This window comes from Carcharodon carcharias, chromosome 1 (assembly GCF_017639515.1).
Source record: "Carcharodon carcharias isolate sCarCar2 chromosome 1, sCarCar2.pri, whole genome shotgun sequence".
Classification (NCBI taxonomy): Eukaryota; Metazoa; Chordata; class Chondrichthyes; order Lamniformes; family Lamnidae; genus Carcharodon; species Carcharodon carcharias.
Window position 1 is genome coordinate 210,247,999 of NC_054467.1, and position 19,784 is coordinate 210,267,782.

The 19,784-nt window shown below is 43.6% G+C and overlaps 1 protein-coding gene across 4 annotated transcripts in view; it reads right to left on the minus strand.

Annotated features, from left to right (window-relative positions):
- Positions 1 to 19,784, minus strand: part of rai14 (retinoic acid induced 14) — a 249,450-nt gene that overhangs the window by 58,045 nt on the left and 171,621 nt on the right. For 3 of the 4 annotated variants that reach the window (XM_041194229.1, XM_041194203.1, XM_041194211.1), the window contains exons 6-9: positions 19,044 to 19,130; positions 17,656 to 17,713; positions 14,425 to 14,495; positions 1,831 to 1,937 (exon numbers count right to left, since the gene is read on the minus strand). In XM_041194229.1, coding sequence (XP_041050163.1) covers positions 1,831 to 1,937; positions 14,425 to 14,495; positions 17,656 to 17,713; positions 19,044 to 19,130 — 323 coding nt within the window. The remainder of the gene's footprint in view (positions 1 to 1,830; positions 1,938 to 14,424; positions 14,496 to 17,655; positions 17,714 to 19,043; positions 19,131 to 19,784) is intronic. The other variant, XM_041194221.1, reaches the window with a different exon arrangement.

Sequence of the window (19,784 nt, forward strand, 5' to 3'; positions counted from 1 at the left end):
GTCATGGTTATTCAGGTTTCACATTTATAACAGAATAACAGCATTTTTATTGAATTTTATGAGTGTGCCTATTAACACCTATTTAGATAATCTCGATCATTTGTCATTTTCAGAAGCTACTCATCAAATGTTTTAAAAATATGAAATTTCCAGATTCTCCCTCTAATATATGCAAGGAATTTTTTGAGTGTGCCTATTAACACCTATTTAGATAACTCGATCATTTGTCATTTTCAGAAGCTACTCATCAAACGTTTTAAAAATATGAAATTTCCAGATTCTCCCTCTAATATATCAAGGAATTTTTTTTATCAAAATAGGAAAGTACTTTAAAATTAGTTTGCATGAGAGGTAGATCTTTTTTACCCTCCCCCCCATGCTGCTCTGGCTGTGTTACTCAATGTGCATTTTGCCACTCTGCCCTGTAATGCTATCTGGCAACGTACAACTCATTTAACCATTCACGTACTTCACTTCCTGTTACTGCCCCTGCTTCACTACCACATGGTTGCAAAACGGGTTGAGGATGCTTTTTTAAACAGCAGCCCTGACATATGAGCTGAGTGACTGAAATGGAAGTATCATTTGGCCACCAGAATAAACTCAATCCTCTGATTTATGTATCACAGGAAAACCAATGTAGACTGGCATACTAGTAGTGAGATCAGGCACATCAGTTAGACCTCAGCTATAGGTGTGGTCAACAAATAGCTGGAAAAATATCAACCTCCAGAAGATTTACAGGCAAGCTATAAGCTTGCTGCTGGTTACTAGAACTATAGATTATAAGAAAAAGCTAAGGAAGTTATGCTAATTTTCATTAGAAAACAGATTTCAAAGTGATCTAACTAGAGTTTTCAAAATCATGAAGGGAAATTAGAAAGCTGATTCAGATATACTTTAACTACTTCAAATATCATGGCTATAAATTTGAAGATTAGCATGTTAGGCGTGAGAAAGGGGGTACATATTTTCCAAAGGCTAATAGAGCTATGAAATGAGTTACCAGGGAAGGTCAATGAAGCTGACAGTATAAATGGGATGAAGAGACAATTAGTTGCTTTCCGGTGAAAGAGAAGGGATTGAGTAATGGTGAAAGCAGGTATGTGAGATTAATTTAAAAAAATTGTGAGAGGTTAAAAGACATTTTTTTGCATGCAAAATGCTTGCATTCTTACATTGCAATTTAGTTACTACTGGCGAAGACAATCTGTAAAAAAATGTTAAGCACACCTCGATACATCAATTTAGAAACAGATTCTTGCAAAGTTACTTACTTAACCTTGTTATAAACCACATTACATCTAGAACAAGTTTAATTTTGTAAAGTAAAACTAATTTTGTAAAATGGCCAATTACAAAAATTACACACATTACAAAATGGAGGTTTGTGTTTAAGTTGCAGAAACGTAAATCTGCCTGCAATGTTAAAAAATGAGCACCCCCAGTGTCTCATTGCATGTCATGGAAACACAGTGATTTGCTACTTGCTCTATGAAGATGCAGTGATGCATGACGTCAATGACACATTCAGCCTATCACAAGTCGATACGTACAGCCAATCACAAACTGATGCACACTATTCAAGTGTTTACAGTGAATGCCCAAACAGATTGTCTTAGTTATCACAAATTGTATTACATTTCTACATATTTAGTGCAGTCAAGCTCATATTGCTTTAGAATGCAATTGTATTCTGTTGCAAAGATATAATTAGCAGGAGGCTGAGAATGGGACTAGGGTAAAACAAAACGAACTAAATATTCCAAAATTATGTAATTATGCTTTTAAAAAAAATTACACACATTCTGAATTAATGCAGCATATTACCTGCCATTCTTGTCTCTTGCATCAATATCTGCTCCTTGGTCTATCAGGTAATGACACACCTCAGCATGGTTGCTCTGTGCAGCCTGGATCAGTGGTGTAAAACCTTCCTAGAATTCCAAATAAATGCAGAGTTGCAGAAAAAAAGTTCACATATCACCTCTGTGCACAGAAAAGATCATTAATATTTTAACTTCGAGCAAATTGGATTTGAAATTTATTTTTGAAAAGTCTTGATGGACTCTGAGAGTGTGTGTCGTATTGAGCCACATTGAATGTTGAATTGCAGTCGAATGCTGCCCTGACATTGAGACAGTTACTCTCACTAGCATTTAACTATTGCACTCATAGATGTATCACAGCTAAGATAAGATTGGGAATTGAAAGCATCTGACAGAACCTGATCTGAGTATGTTATTATGAGTAGCTATCACCGATAGACCTATTTAAGACTTCTTCCATCAATTAGCTGGTGGCTGGGAAGTGGATGATAGCGTAGCAATTGGTCAAATTAGTTGTATGCTGCTTTTCGTGGATAGGACAGGCCTGGGCAATTTTCTTCATTGGTCAAGTAGAAGTTAGTGTCACTACCGGTGTGACCAAGAGAACATCTAGCTCTGGGAACACAGGTCTTCGACAGGGCCCATTGTGTCTCTATCCAGTCTACTTAGTTGCATGTAGGATTAAGTAAATGAGCTTGACATTGGCATCAATAATAGCGGGAATCTCAGGTGCAGGCTGAGTAGGGCTGAAGTTGCCCAAGAGCATTACAGCCTCGTCTCTTGCCCTTGCAAGAGGGATCAAACTATAGACAGCAGAAATATTAGAAGACAAACAAGCAAATGCACAAGCCAATAGGATAGAAGGTGAAAGCGTAAAGCCCAGCCATTGGTTGAGCAGGTATGGGAAATGAGCCAGGCACAATCATGGACCTACTCGACTGCATGAGGAAAAGTCTCAGTTTAGGGAAATTTTCAAAGCTGGGGGCCGGAATTTAATAATCAAACCCCTTTTTCAAGGGCTTTAACTTAAAAAGCACCATCTCATGTTACTAACAGACTTGTACATTTTCAATGTGCCCTAATTTCCAGCATTTACAGTTTGTCTTTTCATGTCAATTGTATAATCTTGTTTTATTTTAATATGAGTATTTGGGATGTTGGATCTACCTTTAGTGTTGCTGGATACGCTGTCATATTTGCAGGTTACTTGAGTTATGCAACTATTGTTCTTTAAAAACAAGTACAGTTTCTGTTAAGGTTTCAGTTATGTTCCACTGAAAATAAACACATTAGATGAAATTACTGGGCAATTACCATCAGGAATTCAGGAATCTCATGTTTGGATTGTTCTACCTGCCCATGCCAAAATGAAGCTTACAGATGTCAAAAGTTGTATAATTATTTCTTTTGGATTTTTTTCCCTTCTGCATTTTCCTCTCAATATAATAAAATATTACATGCCAAAGCAATCTTGCAAGGCTTTTAGTTCAATCTCCTGGGGTTAGTTTGAGAAGCATAACATTTCACTTGATTAAGAACACATCGGTTTAAAGTTGACAGGGGACAGATGATATCTCATGTTTTCCACCATAAAAATAGAAGATTAATTGATCAGGAGATTCAAAAGCTGCTCATTGTTCAAAAGGATTAACGTGTTTAATCACGCTCACACAACATGTAGCTATAGTATTTAGCACAATAAATAGGCATTTAAGGATTGCCTGACAAAATATTGTCTTTTTCTTAAAATCCACTGAAAAATTGTAAGCAGCACCTAATACAGACTTCCACAGTTTATTAACCCGACGTGCAATCAATTGTTGAGAGTTCATTTTTTAAAAATAAGGATAAAGAGTTCATAATTTTCTTCTTAGCCCTCAAGAGTACACAAGGGAGCTAATTTCTCATTCACTAGTGATCTACAAGAGTGTTAGCCAAAGCGGACTCTCTCTAAGATTGTTTCTCTTATTCCTGTGGTGAAACATTGGACTTTTGCTTGGCTGCATCCCGCAACATGACTATGATCAAGTTGACAGAAGAGGGGAGGAAAACAGTGGATGGAATTTTCCATGTCCGCTGGTGTCGGGTGTGATCGGTGGCGAGTGGATAATTTGGTTCGATCGGTTTTACGGAAGTAGGAAACCAGTTCGCGACTGTCCACTCAGCCCACCGACGGCAGGCCGCATTTCCTGACATGAGACATCAGGAACCTCATTGCAATATATCAGCATATCATTATCAGGCTAGCCCACCGGAATCGTCACCCAGTGCTGGATCGCTCCCCCCTCCCCCACCCCGTCGGCAGAAAAGCATGCGATGTGTTTCACAACAGCACATAAAAAGCGTGCACTTAGCGGGCTGCACTTTGAGGGGAACTTGGAGGTGAGTACACAGTAACGTTGTGCAGCGCTCACCAGGGTCGCCAATTGGGTTTCAAGATTCAGGAGCGTCAGGGCAACTTTGAGGGGGTGGGGGTGAGTTGGTGCGTTCAGGGCAGCCCTGCCTTTGAGGTACTGGTGGTGGAGGGATGGGGTGGCAAGGTCAGCCCCCTCCCCCATGCCTGCCCCCCACCATCCTGCGCACCCCCCACCACCTCCAGCACAGACTGCAAATTCACAAGCATTTTAGTGGACAGCTGTACCTGCTGTATAATCTCCTCACTAAAGCTGGACATGGAACTGGTGGAGGTGCTCACAGCCTCCTGCAATGTCAGCATCCTAGTTTGGACCAATCTCCCCAACTGTTTAAGCTAACAGTGCAGCCTTGCAGCGCGGGTTAGGAGAATGCCTGAGCTGAGAGCACAGCATGCAGTCAAGTGGGCAAATCGGCGGCCAATCGGCTGGGTAGAGTGGGGCGGAGGTGGGTGGGGTTTCAGCCAGGCATGCAACACACTAATTTCTGGCCATCCAAGTGGTGGCCAGCACTCTCTGGGAAGCGTTAAGGGGCCATCGCACTTAACCACGACAGGTTCTTAGTACTAAAAAATAATAATATAAAAACAAAAAACTGCGGATGCTGGAAATCCAAAACAAAAACAGAAATACATGGGAAAACTCAGTAGGTCTGGCAGCATCGGCGGAGAAGAGCAAAAAGTTGACGTTTCGAGTCCTCATGACCCTTCAACAGAACACCCATACTAACCACGTGTCTCTCTTTCATCCTGCAGGACGAGTACATCAGGATCACGGAGCTTGGTAAACTAGGTGTATGTCTGAATGGCCTACAGAGCACGAAGACGACGGAGGAGAAAGCGACTGAGGCTCCTGACTGAGGCAGGAGCAGCAACCTCAGGAAGAAGGGGCATCTGGGGCTCCCGTACAGGCGCCCAAGAGCCATAGCGAGTCAGTGCCTGGCGACACCCAGGGTCTATAGACGCCGCCTTTCATTTTGGCGGATGACCGAGAACCAGTGTCGCTGACGACTGCACATGTCTAGAGAACTGGTCGGTTACATCTGCCACTTACTGCAGGATTTGGCGCCACAGGGACATGGAGGGCAACCACTGCCAGTGGCCGTGAAAATCAACCCCAGCACTCAACCTCTAGGCCAATGGCTCCTTTCAGGGCTCCACAGGTGATCTCTGTGGAATCTCTCAAGCCACCACCCACAAATGCATCCATGAGGTCACAGGTGCCACTTTTGCGAGGGCACACAACTTTGTGCATTTCACCTGGGTTCAGGACAGCCAGGATGTAAGAACGATTGGATTCGCCCAGGTCTCAGGATTCCCACAGGTTCAGGGTGCAATCGGTTGTACTCATGTGGTGCTCAGATTTCCTCACAACACATGGCGGACTACTCAACTGCAAAGGGCTCCATTCACTGAACGTGCAGCTGGTATGCGACCACCAGAAATGCATCCTGCAGGTGTGCGCACGGTTTCCAGGGAGTGTGCATAACGCCTACATCCTTGGTCAGTCACAGATCCCTGGAGTCTTCCAAGGTCCACAGAAACTGTAAGAATGGCTCCTCGGGGACAAGGGCTACCCGCAGAGGCCGTGGCTTATGACACCTGTGCAGTGACCCCAGACTGCGGCAGAGTGACAGTCTAACGAGGCTCGTGCTCCAGCTTGCAAGTTGGTGGAGCAGACCATTGGGATGCTGAAGACAAGGTCCCAGTGCCTTGGCCAGTCTGGTGGAGCCCTGCAATACAGTCTGCAGAGGGTGTCACGGATCGTTGTCGTCTGCTGCACCCTTTACAACCTGGTGGAGTTGGAGCTGCTGAGGTCACAGGAGGAGGTGATTCGAATGGGCCTGATGCTCTTGGAGTCACCTGGATGGATGGCCCCAGGGGGTGCACCTGCTGATCCTCCTCCCTATGGATGCCAGCTCAAGCAACTGTGACGTGACCAAGTCCAGAGGCTCGTCATCTGACTCGGACTCAGCAAAGTTCTGGCCTCCAGCATCCTCCGAGTGCCAGAAACCCGGGAAGTCCTTGCCTCCAGCTGCTGTGGATCGAACGGTGCAATGTGCTCACCAGATTGTGATCTCAGGGCTATTCTATGCTAGGTCCCACCGAGTGTGTTTCTCTGCACTGGTGGAGGGTGTGGGTGAGCGCCTTCAGGTTCCTTTTCAGAGGTTTCTGTGGGGCTTGATTGGACGTCCTGGGTCATGGACTCTGTTGGCTGTTTGGCAGATGTGCCTGCGAAACCAAGGGAAGATAATCAGTGCATGGCAGCGGTCTGTGAAAGAGGACACATCACTCACAGCATGGTTGTCTAGTGGATGTTTAACTGCTTGACCCTCACTGGGTAGAGCACTGCCGACCTCACCGCCAGCACAGGACCAGTCCAGGTCATTGCCAGCCAGTTGGATGCCTCTGCGAGGACCTTGATTTCGCGCATTCCGCCACCGGTCTGTGACCTCTCCCTCTTGTTTTGTACCAGCTTGTGCTGCATGAACAGAGATGGAAAAAATGTAAGCAGGACACCTGCCAGGCCAGATGATAAGTATGCCTGGCCTGTGTGGGTGCTAAGCGGTCCTATGGACAGGATGAGAGCAATGACAGTGAGTGAGAGAGAGCGAATGGTGATGTCTCTTGAACGAGCAGTGAGTGAGGGCCCTGTGGATTTGTGATGGGGTTTGTGAGTGTGAGAGTTGAAAGTGATCAGAAGAGTCATTTACCTGAGCGGAACGGAGGAGATAATTCATCCAACTGCGGCATGGGTGACTGTCCTATGTTGAAGGGCGTTGGCGCTGACCACCGCTGCCACGCCTCCCAAGCTGGGTTAGTGCTGTTGCTGCCCATGCTGCGGCCAGCGCCGGGGTAGAGGACATCCCGGTGGGATTCCACGGCATTCATAAGGCACTCGAGGGATTGTCTGGGGGCTGCAGTCTTCTCCAGTTTCAGGGTAATGTCTTCCGTGCAGCAGTGGTGGTCTGGAAGCACTGAGATGTGTGGTTGTGGCTGGACTTTAAATATGGCGCTTGCCATGATGGCGGGCGGGCGGGCCAATGGAAATGGCGTGTTTCCCAAGAGAGCATAAATGTTGTGGTGGATTTGGGACAATACGGAATGAAAACCCGGCATTGCAGCCAGCGGGTAAAACATCGTTCTACCCGCCCACTACTGCACTTACTGCAAATCTGGGACGATTCTGCCCAGTGTTCTCTTATTCCATTCTTATTCTGGCTGCAAAGTTACATTTTTTCACAATTTTTAGCAGATTTCAAATTACAGAATCTCTCCAGACAGCATCATGGTGGAGTCACATAACATACAGAAACAAAAGTTCTAAAAGCAATTCTACCAACTTTACAGTAAAAGGTTGTGATTTTTGAATTGTGCCAAAGAATGTCTTGATTATATCAGTGACATAATTATAATCAAGATTTTAAAATAATACATCCTAATAAATAAGTAGCTGTTATAATATTCATGTGGGGACTGCACAGGGTGTTAAATAGAAGTGTCAAATAATTTGGCTAGAAACAGTTCTATGCAGCACACAAATAGTGTACTTTCTATTCTTAATCAGGAAGAGAGAACTGAACAGCATAAAATTCCCTTGGAGCCAAGGAAACAAAAACCTTTTTGAACTGAAGAAAAGCTTTCTCTCATTTGAAGGTTTTGTGGAATCTACTTAAATATGCAACAAGTATTCCATAATTATTTAATGTGAACATTCCATAGGAATGAATACTTAAAATGTCAATTATTTTCTGTGCATTCTAGAACGAGGCTAGTTTAGTCACACCTTTCTATGCCCACAATCTAAATAAGTTTAGAAAAAATCTTGTGTACCATGTTAAATGAAGCATTTCAGTATTTATTCTGCTACAGATTATTTAAAGAGACCACATATGCATTTTGCATCAGTAAATCAGTGCACGCTGTGATCGCCATGGTTACATCACAACATGCATTTCTAAAAGCTTAATTGTCAATTAATCTGCCACATACTTCATTAAGAATACTGACAGAAGTATTCTGGAATATGCAAAAACATCCTAACTATTTAAATTGAAACAGTACTGCTCAATCTGTAAGAACTGAATCAATCTGTCTTTTTAATTTGAATTAATAAGCCCTATTTACAAGGCCTGGCTAAACTGAGTTGAATTTTCTTCAAGTAATAGATTGAAGGCAAAAAACGTTTAAAGGTTTATTCTGAGGTGCTTTTTTTGAATACCTTTCCAGTGACTACTTTTTTTTAATTTCAACTATTCAGCCAATTACTAGATGTAACCTTTGTAAGCTCAATTTTGTACCCAATTATAACTATCGTAAACTGCCAATGCATTGCAGGAAACTGGCAAGCATGAACAGCTTTAAATGAGACAGTAAATGTCATTGGTGGAAAACAACCAGCCTGGATAGAATAGTGGAGACATCAAGATGCACCAGTATTATGGAGGATGTTGCTCAGTTGCCATAAGGAACAGGTCAAGGGAGGAATTTTGCTCAATATTCCCTTTGAAATTAAACTAATTGGGACAAGTCTATAAAAGATTATACACGGTGTGTGGGACCTAAGACTTGACCAGTCAAATCGCCTTCTCAATTCTATTCGTACCTTTTTATGTAACAAAATTCTTAGGCATATTGTTATTGCATACAAGTATATCCCCAGAGCAAGGCCAACCTGAACGAGTTAAGCTATCTATCCGTATTATTGGATCTCCCATGAGCATGCAAAACATTGTTGCATGAAATGCATATTATAAGGCACACTGAGTTAGTGATTGGCTAAGTTAAATTGAGGGAGAAATCCATTCATGTCATTTCCTCGGGGCAGACATCACTGCAGGCCCAATGATATAATGGAGCAGCTCTGCACAGGCCACGGCCCATGTCGTTGCCTGCCCCTAGCGAATCAATGTACTTAGTGTAGCACCACTTCCCGAACAAAGTTTGCCCACATCGTCCAGAATTTTCCAGCCTTGTTGGAGACCAAAAATCAGTTTCGCGCCACCGTGAAACCAGTTTGCGAACATCCGCTCCACCTGTCAATGACGGGTCTCAACAGGAACGTCATTTTAATACATTTGCATCTAATTATAAGCTCTGCTTGCCGGAATCATTCCCTCGCATCAAATGTACCGCCCACGTCAGCGTAACTTCAGAATGGCGTGCTTCACGACTGCCTTTAAAAGGCGTGCAGCTGGCGACCTAAACTGCGAGGGGATCTCGGAGGCGAGCGCAGGCAACCTTGCACAGCGCTCACGAGCATCACCTGTAGCTCATCAAGAGGCACTGTGCATTTGCAGGGGACAGGCAAGTTGCTTTTTCCCGGCTGGCTTCCAGTGCAGTGCTGGGGCAAGGCAGCACAGGCAGATTGAAGGAAATACTTAAGTACATGTGGGCAGGAGCTGGGGGAGGGAAGCAGCCACACAGTGGAAAAAGCTGGTCAAAAGTGAGCATTCTTCTGCAGCTGAGACTTTTCAGCTGCAGCTCCATTGACATGCTTGGAGTCAGCCCTCTGAAGCGTTTCTGCCCACTCAAGCAACGCAAAAGCATGGAAGTGTCAACAAATGCTCCAGAACTTTTCACCCCTTGGGGCAGACTGCAAATTAATGTGCATTTTAAGGGGCAGCAGAGCAATTGGCCGACTGGGCAAGTTGTACAATCCACTTGCAAAAGGTGGCCATGGCACAGTCACTGGTGGAAGTGCTCACAGCCCCTTGCAATGTCTTTATGAAGGTTTGGACCAGTATCCCTTATGATTCAAGCTAACAGCGCAGCCTTGCAGTGCAGGTTAGGAAAATGCCTGCGCTTGAGCTGAGCTGAAAGCACAGCATGCAGTCCAATGGCCAAAGCTGCCGCCTATCGGGCAAGTTGTGTGGGGTGGAGGTGGGTGGGGTTTCAGACAGCCAATGAGTGCACTACACACTGGCCATCCAAGTGCTGGCCAGCACTCTCCTGCATGCGTGAAGGGGCCTTCAGGCTTAACCAAGCGATGCTCTTAGTATACCCATGCTAACCCATGTGTCTCTCTCTTTGATCCTACAGGATCATGGAGCCTGGTGATTTAGAGGTATGGGTCATGGCTTACAGAGACCAGAGAAGAAGAAGAGAGCGAATGGAACATTGGCTTGGCACAGGGAGAAGCATCTCCCTCAAGATGAAGGAGCAGCAGAGCTAGTTGTGCATGCTGCTGAAGATTCACAATGAACCATCACTCGTAGGCACTTCACTAGACCCAGGGTCTATAGACTGTCATTCCTGCAGATGACCGAGAACCAGTATTGCCGAAAACTGCACATGTTTAGGGAGCTTGTAGGTAACACCCGTGCCAAGGCTGTGCAACTACACCTTCTTAACCTTGCTAACCCTGCTGCTACGGCTTGGTGCTCTGCCAACATCCACAGCACAGGTTGAGGCAGCCTGCTGACTGCTACGCCCTCTGTGTCATGACCTTGGCGGGTGTCCTCTAGAAAGCTGAGATCTGGAGGGTCCCAACCTGATTTTGGGATCCTGTTGTGCAGCAGTGGCACCCTCCTTGGCCTGTGGAGCTGGAGTTGCTGGGGTCACAGGAAGAGGGGACTCAGATGGGCCGGACACTCATGGAGTTACCTGGCCTCCACCTGCTGATCTTCCTCCCTATGGGTGCCCGAGGGCCCCTGGCCTGACTCCTTGAGGAGAAAGGGAATCTGGAGTGAGATCAAGCTGGCCTGCACCCCTCTCGCGTTGACATTGTTGGAAGCATACTACTGTGTCAGCAATGGAGTTCAGCCTGTGCGTAGTGCAGTACCGGTGACCTGGACCAAGGTCTCCATGGGACCCACCATCCTACCAATATTGACCTCAATGCATTAGCATGCCGGCACCACCACCTCAGCCTGAAAGTGGATGGATTCCTCCACCGTGCCCTGCAATCAGAGGAGTGCAGCAGACATCCCTTCCTGATGTTCCCGAGCTTGCATTTGCAGCTCCAGCCACTGAGGTATGAGTGAATATGACTGAGGCTCATCATCTGACTTGGACTCAGCAGATTTCTGGCCTCCAGCAGTCCTCCGAGTGCCAGAAACCTGGAAGTCCCTGCCTCCACCTGCTGTGAATCAAACAGTGGGGTGTACTCACCAGATTGAGACTCCAAGGGTACTCTAGAACTAGGTCCCACTGAGGTGTGCGTCTCTGCGCTGGTGGAGGGTGTGGGTGAGCGCTGTGACAGGTCTTCAACTAAGGCAACATCAGATTCTTCTTCCACGTTGCCTTCGGGGCTTGACTCGAAGACCTAGTTCATGCATCCCTCGGCTGCTTCCCAGATGTGCCTGCAAAAACCCAGAGAGATAATTAGTGCATGGCAGGGGACTGTGGGACAGGGGAACTGACTCACAGCATGGTTGTCTGATGTTGCGCTGCTGGATCTTCACTTGGTAGAACTCCGCCGACCTCACTGTCAGCACAGGAACAGTCCCAATCATTGCCATCCAGTTGGATGGCTCTATTTTCAGTCTGTGAGGACCTTGGTGGCAGGCATTCCTCCACCAGTCTGTGACCTCTCTCTTTTGTTGTGTGCCAGCTTGTCCTGCATGAACACAGATGGAGAGAATGTAAGCAGGACATCTGCCAGGCCAGAGGAGAAAGATGCCTGGCATGTGTTGGTGGTGTGTGGTGCTATGGACGATCCGCAAGGCAGATGGAGGTGTGTGTGAGAGAGTGTATGGTGACGTCCCTGCAACTGGCAGTGAGTGAGACCCTGTGGATGTGTGATGGGTTTGACAGTGTGTGAGTTGAGAATGATGAGAAGAGTGACTTACCCTCGTGGAACAGGGGAGGTCCTTCATCCTCTTTTGGCAGTGGGTGGCTGCCCTCTTTTACAGGGCGTTGGTGCTGACCACTGCCTCCCATGCTGGAGTTGACACCTTGCTTGTTGGTCTACATTCAGAGTTGGGGTAGAGGACTTCATAGCGGGCCTATACTGTGTCCAGCAGGCGCCTGAGGGAGATGCTGCTAAATTTGCAGGCAGCATGTTTCCTCCCTTCGGCAGTCAAGACTTTGCAGCAGCTTCCGATCCCTTAGAGAGCGCTAGCTCTGTGCACGGGTTGCCCTTTAAATGTGGCACCTGGCATGAGGTAGCGGTGGGGCGGGCGAACCAGAGGCCGCCCCACCAGCATTCTGGCGTGTTTCCCGAAATGCATTATTAATGAGGCCAGGAATGGGGCGAAAAAGGCACAAAAACCTGCCATTGCGGCTGGCGGGTAAAACATTTCCAGTTTGCTACCAGACTGTGTGCAAATCTGGGACGATTCTGCCCATTGCATTTCTGTTTGAATATGTGGATGTTTTCACACTCCAGTTTGATGGCTTTGTGCATATTTGTACATTTTGTGCTATTCAGTGAGTAATTTTCTACGGTGTAATAAAGAAAGTATTATTGTGTTGGTACATTTTAAGTTTGCCAGAGATAAAATAAATAGTGGTTAAAAATAGATAGCTGAATGTGAAATAGAGTAAATGGTGTTAAATGGAATCAAAATGAATCCAATTGAAAAAGATGAAAATGTATACAGGAAGATGTTTAAAAATAAGGGGTCGCTCAGTTAAGACAGAGATGAGAAGAATTTTTTTCTCTGAGGGTCATGAGTGTTTTGAACTCTTCTTCAAAAGGCAGTGGAAGCAGGGTCTTTTTGAATATTTTTAAGGCAGAGCTAGGTAGATTCTTGGTTAACAAGTGGGTGAAAGGTCATCAGGGAAGGCAGGAATATGGGGTTGAGGTTACAATCAGATCAGCCATGATCTTACTGAATGGTGGAGCAGGCTCGAGGGGCCGAGTGAGCTACTGCTGCTCCTAATTCCTATGTGCGTATAAGATGTTACATGTTGTGGAAGTATATGAAATCAAGGGGATTGGGTTTACAATGGGCAATAATATGGCCTTACAAGAACCAGCACACCTTATGAACAATTAAAAAAGGGAAATATACTAAATGACGCTAAAATGTGCATACATAATGCACACAGCTTATCATAAAGGAATTTAATATTTTGTATTTATGTCTGTTTCCGTGGTTAGGGTAAGAGTTATGTTTGAGTTGAATGTCTAACATTGGGAGTCCCATAAGACAGGAAATTGAAGCACGCATTCAAAAGAAATATTTTCCACTTAGGAGATGGTGTTAGAGTTTGTTATAGAATGGAAATTTGGATGTGTGATAGCGAAGTACAATCATGATAGGTATTTTCCTGAGGTCAGATCAGTGGTGGAAGAAAGATAAGGAGTGCTCCACAGAGGGATGGATGTGTAAGACATGCCAGAAGACAATGGGACAGTTGTGAGAGCTGGCAGCAAGTGTGAACATGGGCAATACACTCAGTAGTGAAGCAACTGGAGGGAGCTAAGAGGCAGGACACAGGTGCTCAGGGTAGCAAGAGAGATAAGGAGGGGGAAAGAGGAAAAAAAATGGCTGTTCAGTTTGGGCAGTAGGAGACAGCAGCAAAGGCAAAGGACTGGTGCTTGAGGTGGCAAAAGATAGAAGTGGCGAATGGGAACAGAAGAAGCAATAGGTGCTCTGGCCCAGTTGAGCACAGACACAGTTGAAAGGATCAGGGAAAGGCACAAATGCTAATTGAGGGCAGAGAGAGATGGTGGAACTGAACAATCGGGTTGCTTGGACTGGTGAGGAGAGAGTTATGAAGTATAATTCTTTCCTTTGATTTTCTAGAATCAGAAATCAATAGGGTTTTCAATATAGAAAGCCTTACTTTATTTAACAACATACACTACTGTTTAAAAAATAGATCTTTCCATTGCAAGGAATTCCTTATCCAACTCTGTGCCACAAAAAGCCAGATTTCTGCTGTCAGAGAACTACTTTTTGAAGTATGCAAGAAATTTAAATTCAATTTTTGCCCTTAGAGTCTTGATGGGGTGGCAACATAAAACCACCTATTAACTTGAAGTCATAAGTTAGGAGGCCTCTGAAATACTGTGAAAACAAACTGTAAAAGGCTCAAGCAAAGGTGGGGGAAATGAATAGGTAGCTTCAATAGGTAGCCAAAACAGGCATAACACAGAGGATGCACAAGATGTAGTTGAAACGTTTAATATATTTAGGTTAAACTTTAAGAAATATTAAGATCAAATTATCCAAAAATTATGCAGCTAGATTCTATAAAGTTTATACTAAATGATACAAGATGGATACATACTGTGTCCTTGATATTAATCGGGCACTTGTGTTCACACAGCAGTTGAACAATGGAAATAGAACCACTTCCAGCTAGAAATTAGAAAAGGGTTATTACTATATTTTTATTCATAAATCATGTTTGCTTCAATTTATATATATATTTTAAAAATCACATTTTTATTTTATACAAGTATGAGACAAAAATAGAAGATAATTTTTTCTTAAAATTATTCCAAATTTTTTTCTATGAAGCTAATTTTTTAATGTCAGAAAATGTTCCAAAACTCTTGTGTTTTCTCATGGAACTCAACCTTTAATTTCAATTTTGCGGCTCTCACAATAGCTTGTAAACACCAAAATTACAATAAAGCTTATTATCTAAACTTTTTGAACGGGTTGTTGCCACTTGATCATGGAATCTTTCTGCAAATACTTGCAATTCAATGTCCTTGCTGCCTATAAAATTTAGAATACAACAACAACATCCATTGTCACTCTAGAACTCTTGATCTCTGTGGCTCCTCATTGCACTCTATTCTCCTGCAATGTGTCTCATTTGTAGTTCACATGCATGGAACTGCCTGAGATTGGATGGAAAAATGAGTGTCTGCAAAATGGGAATGTGTCTGAATTAGCAACTTGCGTTCCTAGCACACAAAGCTCTCTGCTGAGAGGACTTAATATGAAAATTTACCCTAAGGAGCCTCCAACCCCAAACCTCACTAATGACCCTGCATAGGTGGGACTTCTAACTGATCAAGTGGAAAATCGTTGACACCAACCCAATCCCATAATGCTGGAGTGCATTTGAACCTGCTGTGCCATGATACCATCCAATCAGACATTTCAGGCTCAAGTTGTACTGCATTTTCTGTTGGTACAAAATGTTTTCATGTAGGCTTTCAAAGGGAGCAGTATAGCTCAGGAGTCAGCTATCAACCTAACTTCCAACAGCAGCAAAACAGAATGACAGCTCCTCCAGGAGGCATCACACATCTTTGCGCTGGTTGCAGTTTAATTCCAGTAGTGTGAAGTCAGATTTTAAAAGTGCTCAAGATAAACTTTGGTTCATTGAGGCAGGCCTCTGAATCTCCAGGTTACTAGCCTTCTCAAACAAATAAGAGTCTTTTCAAATGTTAAGAGAAAACTGCACTCTATTATAGGGCAGCCTCTTGTTGAGCTTATTGCGAGTTGCCAGTTATGTTGCATGCTTGCAGCTGTTAGTCTTAGGCCTGTATCATGGTCATTTTTCCATCCCAGCCCATGATTGTTCTTAGGATGTGGTGGACATTTGCAAGGCAGTATTTACTGCCCATCCCCAGCTGCTCTAAGGGCCTGAAGAGTCAATTCATAGTATGGGACTGAAGTCACATGTAGCCAGATTGAGTTGCGTGGCAGGTTCTCTTCTGTGAAGGACATCAGTGAGCCAGCTGAGTTTTTACGATAATCTGGTAGCATTTGTGTTTTTTTTTCTAGTGCCAGCCCACAATTGACAAAATTTACTGAATCTAGTTTCACAGTTTCTGCAATCATAACCACTAGACTATGGAACTGATTAATCTGCATCATTTTGTGAGGTATGTATGAATCAATTCCATCGCTTTATGGTGCTGAAGTGTCATTAACAACCATTTGCAATTCTATTTGCATCCAATTTCAATCTCCTGCACATTTAGACAGAAGCAGCAAAACATGGCAATGCATTGCTTTGAATCAGATTGCTACACATTGACCTCAAATGTAGCAGTTGTGCCAGTGGAATTTTATCTTATGTGAAGTGGGGAAGGAGAGCAGCTAAAAGGAAGCAACTGCATTTACTCCTCTATTCCGACAATTTAACCATTTTAATGCTGCTGTTTGGCAGCAGTGAACAACAATAGTAATTTGTATTTAAATAAAGTGGAGGAAATTTCTGCTTATCCAATATTGTATATCAGACAAACTGCTGAACAATTTAGATACAGTGGAGTTGAGAGAGGTGGTGGTGAGGCAAGGCTGGGTGTCACAGCATATATAATGTGTTTTTGGATGATGTCACTGCTGGGCAGGATGTAGTTGAAAAATAGGAGGGAACCAAGGACCGATTCTTGGGGGACACCAGAGATTACTGTGCAGTAATGGAAGAGGAGGCGTTGATGGTGATTCCCTGGCCATGATCAGATAGATAAGAATGGAACCAGGTGCGTGCAGTACCACCCAACTAAGGAGAGAGATGAGGCAAAATTTTTTTACTTAAGAGGGTCGTGAGTCTTTGGAACTCTCTTCCTGAAAAGGTAGTGGAAGCAGAGTCTTTGAATATTTTTAAGATAAATGTGGATAGATTCCTGGTAAGCAAGGGGGTGATAGGTTATCTGGGGTAGATTTCAGGTTACCATCAGATCAGCCATGACCTTATTAAATGGCGGAGCAGGCTCGAGGGGCTGAATGGCCTACATAGAAACATAGAAAATAGGAGCAGGAGTAACTTACCTTCTGACTCCCCAAAGCCTGTCCACAAGTCACAAGTCAGAAGTGTGATGGAATACTCTCCACTTGCCTAGATGAGTGCAGTTTCAACAATACTCACAAAGCTAGACATCATCCCAGTCAAAGTAGTCCGCTTGATCGGCACCCCCATTCACTCCCTTCACCACTGACACACAGTGGCAGCAGTGTGCACCATTCAAAAGATATATTGTAGCAACTCACCAAGGTTCCTTTGACAGCACCTTCCAAACTCGCAACCACTGCTACCTAGAGCGACAAGGGCAGATGTGTGGGAACACCACCGCCTGCACGTTCCCCTCCAAGTCACACACCGTCCTGACTTGGAACCATACCCCTTCACTGTTGCGGGATCAAAATCCTGGAACTCCTGTCCTAGCAGCACTTTAGTGTAATGTGCATGAGATGGACTGCAGTGGTTCAAGACGGTGGCTCACCTCCACCTTCTCAAGGGCAATTAAGGATGGGCAACAAATGCTGGACTTACCAGTGACAACCAAATTCCATGAAAGAATTAACAAAAAAAAGTTGGCCAGCTGCTCCTTTATGTCTAATATGTGAGAGCAGCCGGCTGGTGGCATACAAATAAGGTCAGTACTGATTTTAACTCCAATGACGACTCCCACATAGGACTGCCACCACTCTTGTTGGGGATGGATGAAATCAACCTTAGAGTGTTCCTCATGCTTTTCAGAATATTTGCAGATTAGCATTTAGTCCCTCAGTATATCATGAACAATGTATTTAAACAAATAATATTCCTTACCTGCATGGTGCAAGGCTGTCTTCCCATTGCTGTCAGCACATTCCACAGGACACTTGTACTATTAAGAAGAAACATGGAGTGAGAGAAATTTGTTTTAATATTCTGCTCTAGAACTATGTGTCTGTTTTGGATACAATAACAATGTTAGTTTAGAGGCACTTCACATTTCTTTCATTAGTCTGACATTACATCCTATAGGACTTATCTCATGCACATGATGGATATGACACAGCAGAGAGGGAAAACTAGACAGAGTGAGCCTTTTTCTTGTGAAGTTAAACAATTACATACTTAGTTTACTGAAGTATTTAATCTCTCAAGACTACTATACTTTAAATAACAAGTCAAATTTATAAAGTTACCTGCAACTTTTGAATGATGACATAATGATTAACTCCAAAAGTATAAAAATTAAGTTTTATTAAAGAGACGCAGTATAACATAATTCTAATTCTACAAAGCTTGAAGCTAAACAATGTTTTCAATTTTGATCATTTCCTACCCTCATCCTGATGAAGTAAAATTAATCAAAAGCTAAGGTTGAGATGGTGTTATTGTTTAATAGCTTCAAAATGCAAACTGCACAAAGATTGGAAGATGGGCTTTCAGCTGAAATGGGAAAAGAAAGAGGCACTGTGTAACAAGACGAAGAAACTAACTATGTTCCCTTTTAGATGAAAGATGGAGACATTCCAATGTACCCAGTCCATCTGATGCCACATTTACATTGAACATCTGCAGCTGAAGCCAAACTTTCCCCCATTCCAACCTTAAAAATTCTTAAATTGCCAATACCAGGCCAAATTCAACCTTATAGGCCTCCTGTAATCATTCACTGTCCTGTGTGGCATTTGCAGTTGAAGTTCAGACAATAGACTAGCCACCTTCTAGCCTTAATAAAAACTCACAGGCCCCCTCCTACACTGGCACTTTCCTTTTGCTACTGATTAAAGAGTTACCTAGCTTATCTGCTTTTCTGGTTTATAGACCAGTGGTACAGAAACCAGTGTAAATCACACACTATATGAGTTTGAACAACATGCACAGAACTTTACCACCCACTTCAAAACCAATCAATCAGAGTTGGATTGATTAATGAGTACTCTCCACATGCCATGTTACAGAATCTGGTTTGATGGTAGATGTTAGCCAGGCAACATTTGTACTTTGGAAGAAATAGATTTAGTCCTTTTTATCTGTTTTTGTTTTCTACACATTAAACACTGGCATTTGGCAGTTTTAACTAGTTGTTATTTTCAATGATTGCATTAATTTTATTTACATCAGCACGTAGTGAGGAGGGAGTGTCACAAAACCAAATTAAAACAAAGTCAACTCTTATGTTTAGTAGAGCTTTTAAACAGGTGATGAATTTTAATCCTTATTACTGTTTTTCTGCTTAAAACCATAGATGCTAAGCCCTGCTTCCATCCTCGTTGGTCTTCTTTTTTTCCAGACTCATCCAACAAGCTTGCCTTAATAGAAAGGATGGGTCAGGAGGGAGAAGAGTAGAGAACAGCAAAAGTTAAAAAACAAATAGGAATGATGAGTAAGCCATAATAAAAGAATGAAAGAAAATGAATTAAAATAGATTGATGCCTAAATCAGAAAGAAACTGAAAAGAGGAAAAAGATCAGTTTTGAGTGTCAAAAAGACGACAACAGAGAGGGAGATTAAAAGAGAGGGATTTGAAAAGGTGGGACAAGGGTGAATAAGAGCAGAAAAGAGATGAAAAGTGAGAGAGTGGAAGATAAAGAAAGATGGTGAGTGAGAAAGAGAGGAGAGTTGGGGTGGGAGGAGGGCCATGCAACTAGGCTGAGAGTGTGAGGAAACACGCAGGCAGGCAAAAGAAGGAAGGAGGGCAGCAAGTGTAAAGTGAGAGTAGAGGAAATAGGACCAAATAGGAAATAGGAAGACACAGAAAGAGAGAAAGGGGGAATGAAGAACTGTACAGAAATATAACCTTATAATTCTCCCTCAGAAAGATCAATTACTAAATGCTATAATTTGACCATGAGTGAGGCTAATAACCTATGTTGCAACCGCATTTGCAAAGGGCCACATGATGCATCTCTCAAGCATAAGTGACTGGAAGATTCACTGATGTGTGGGGCAATACTGGAAAATTG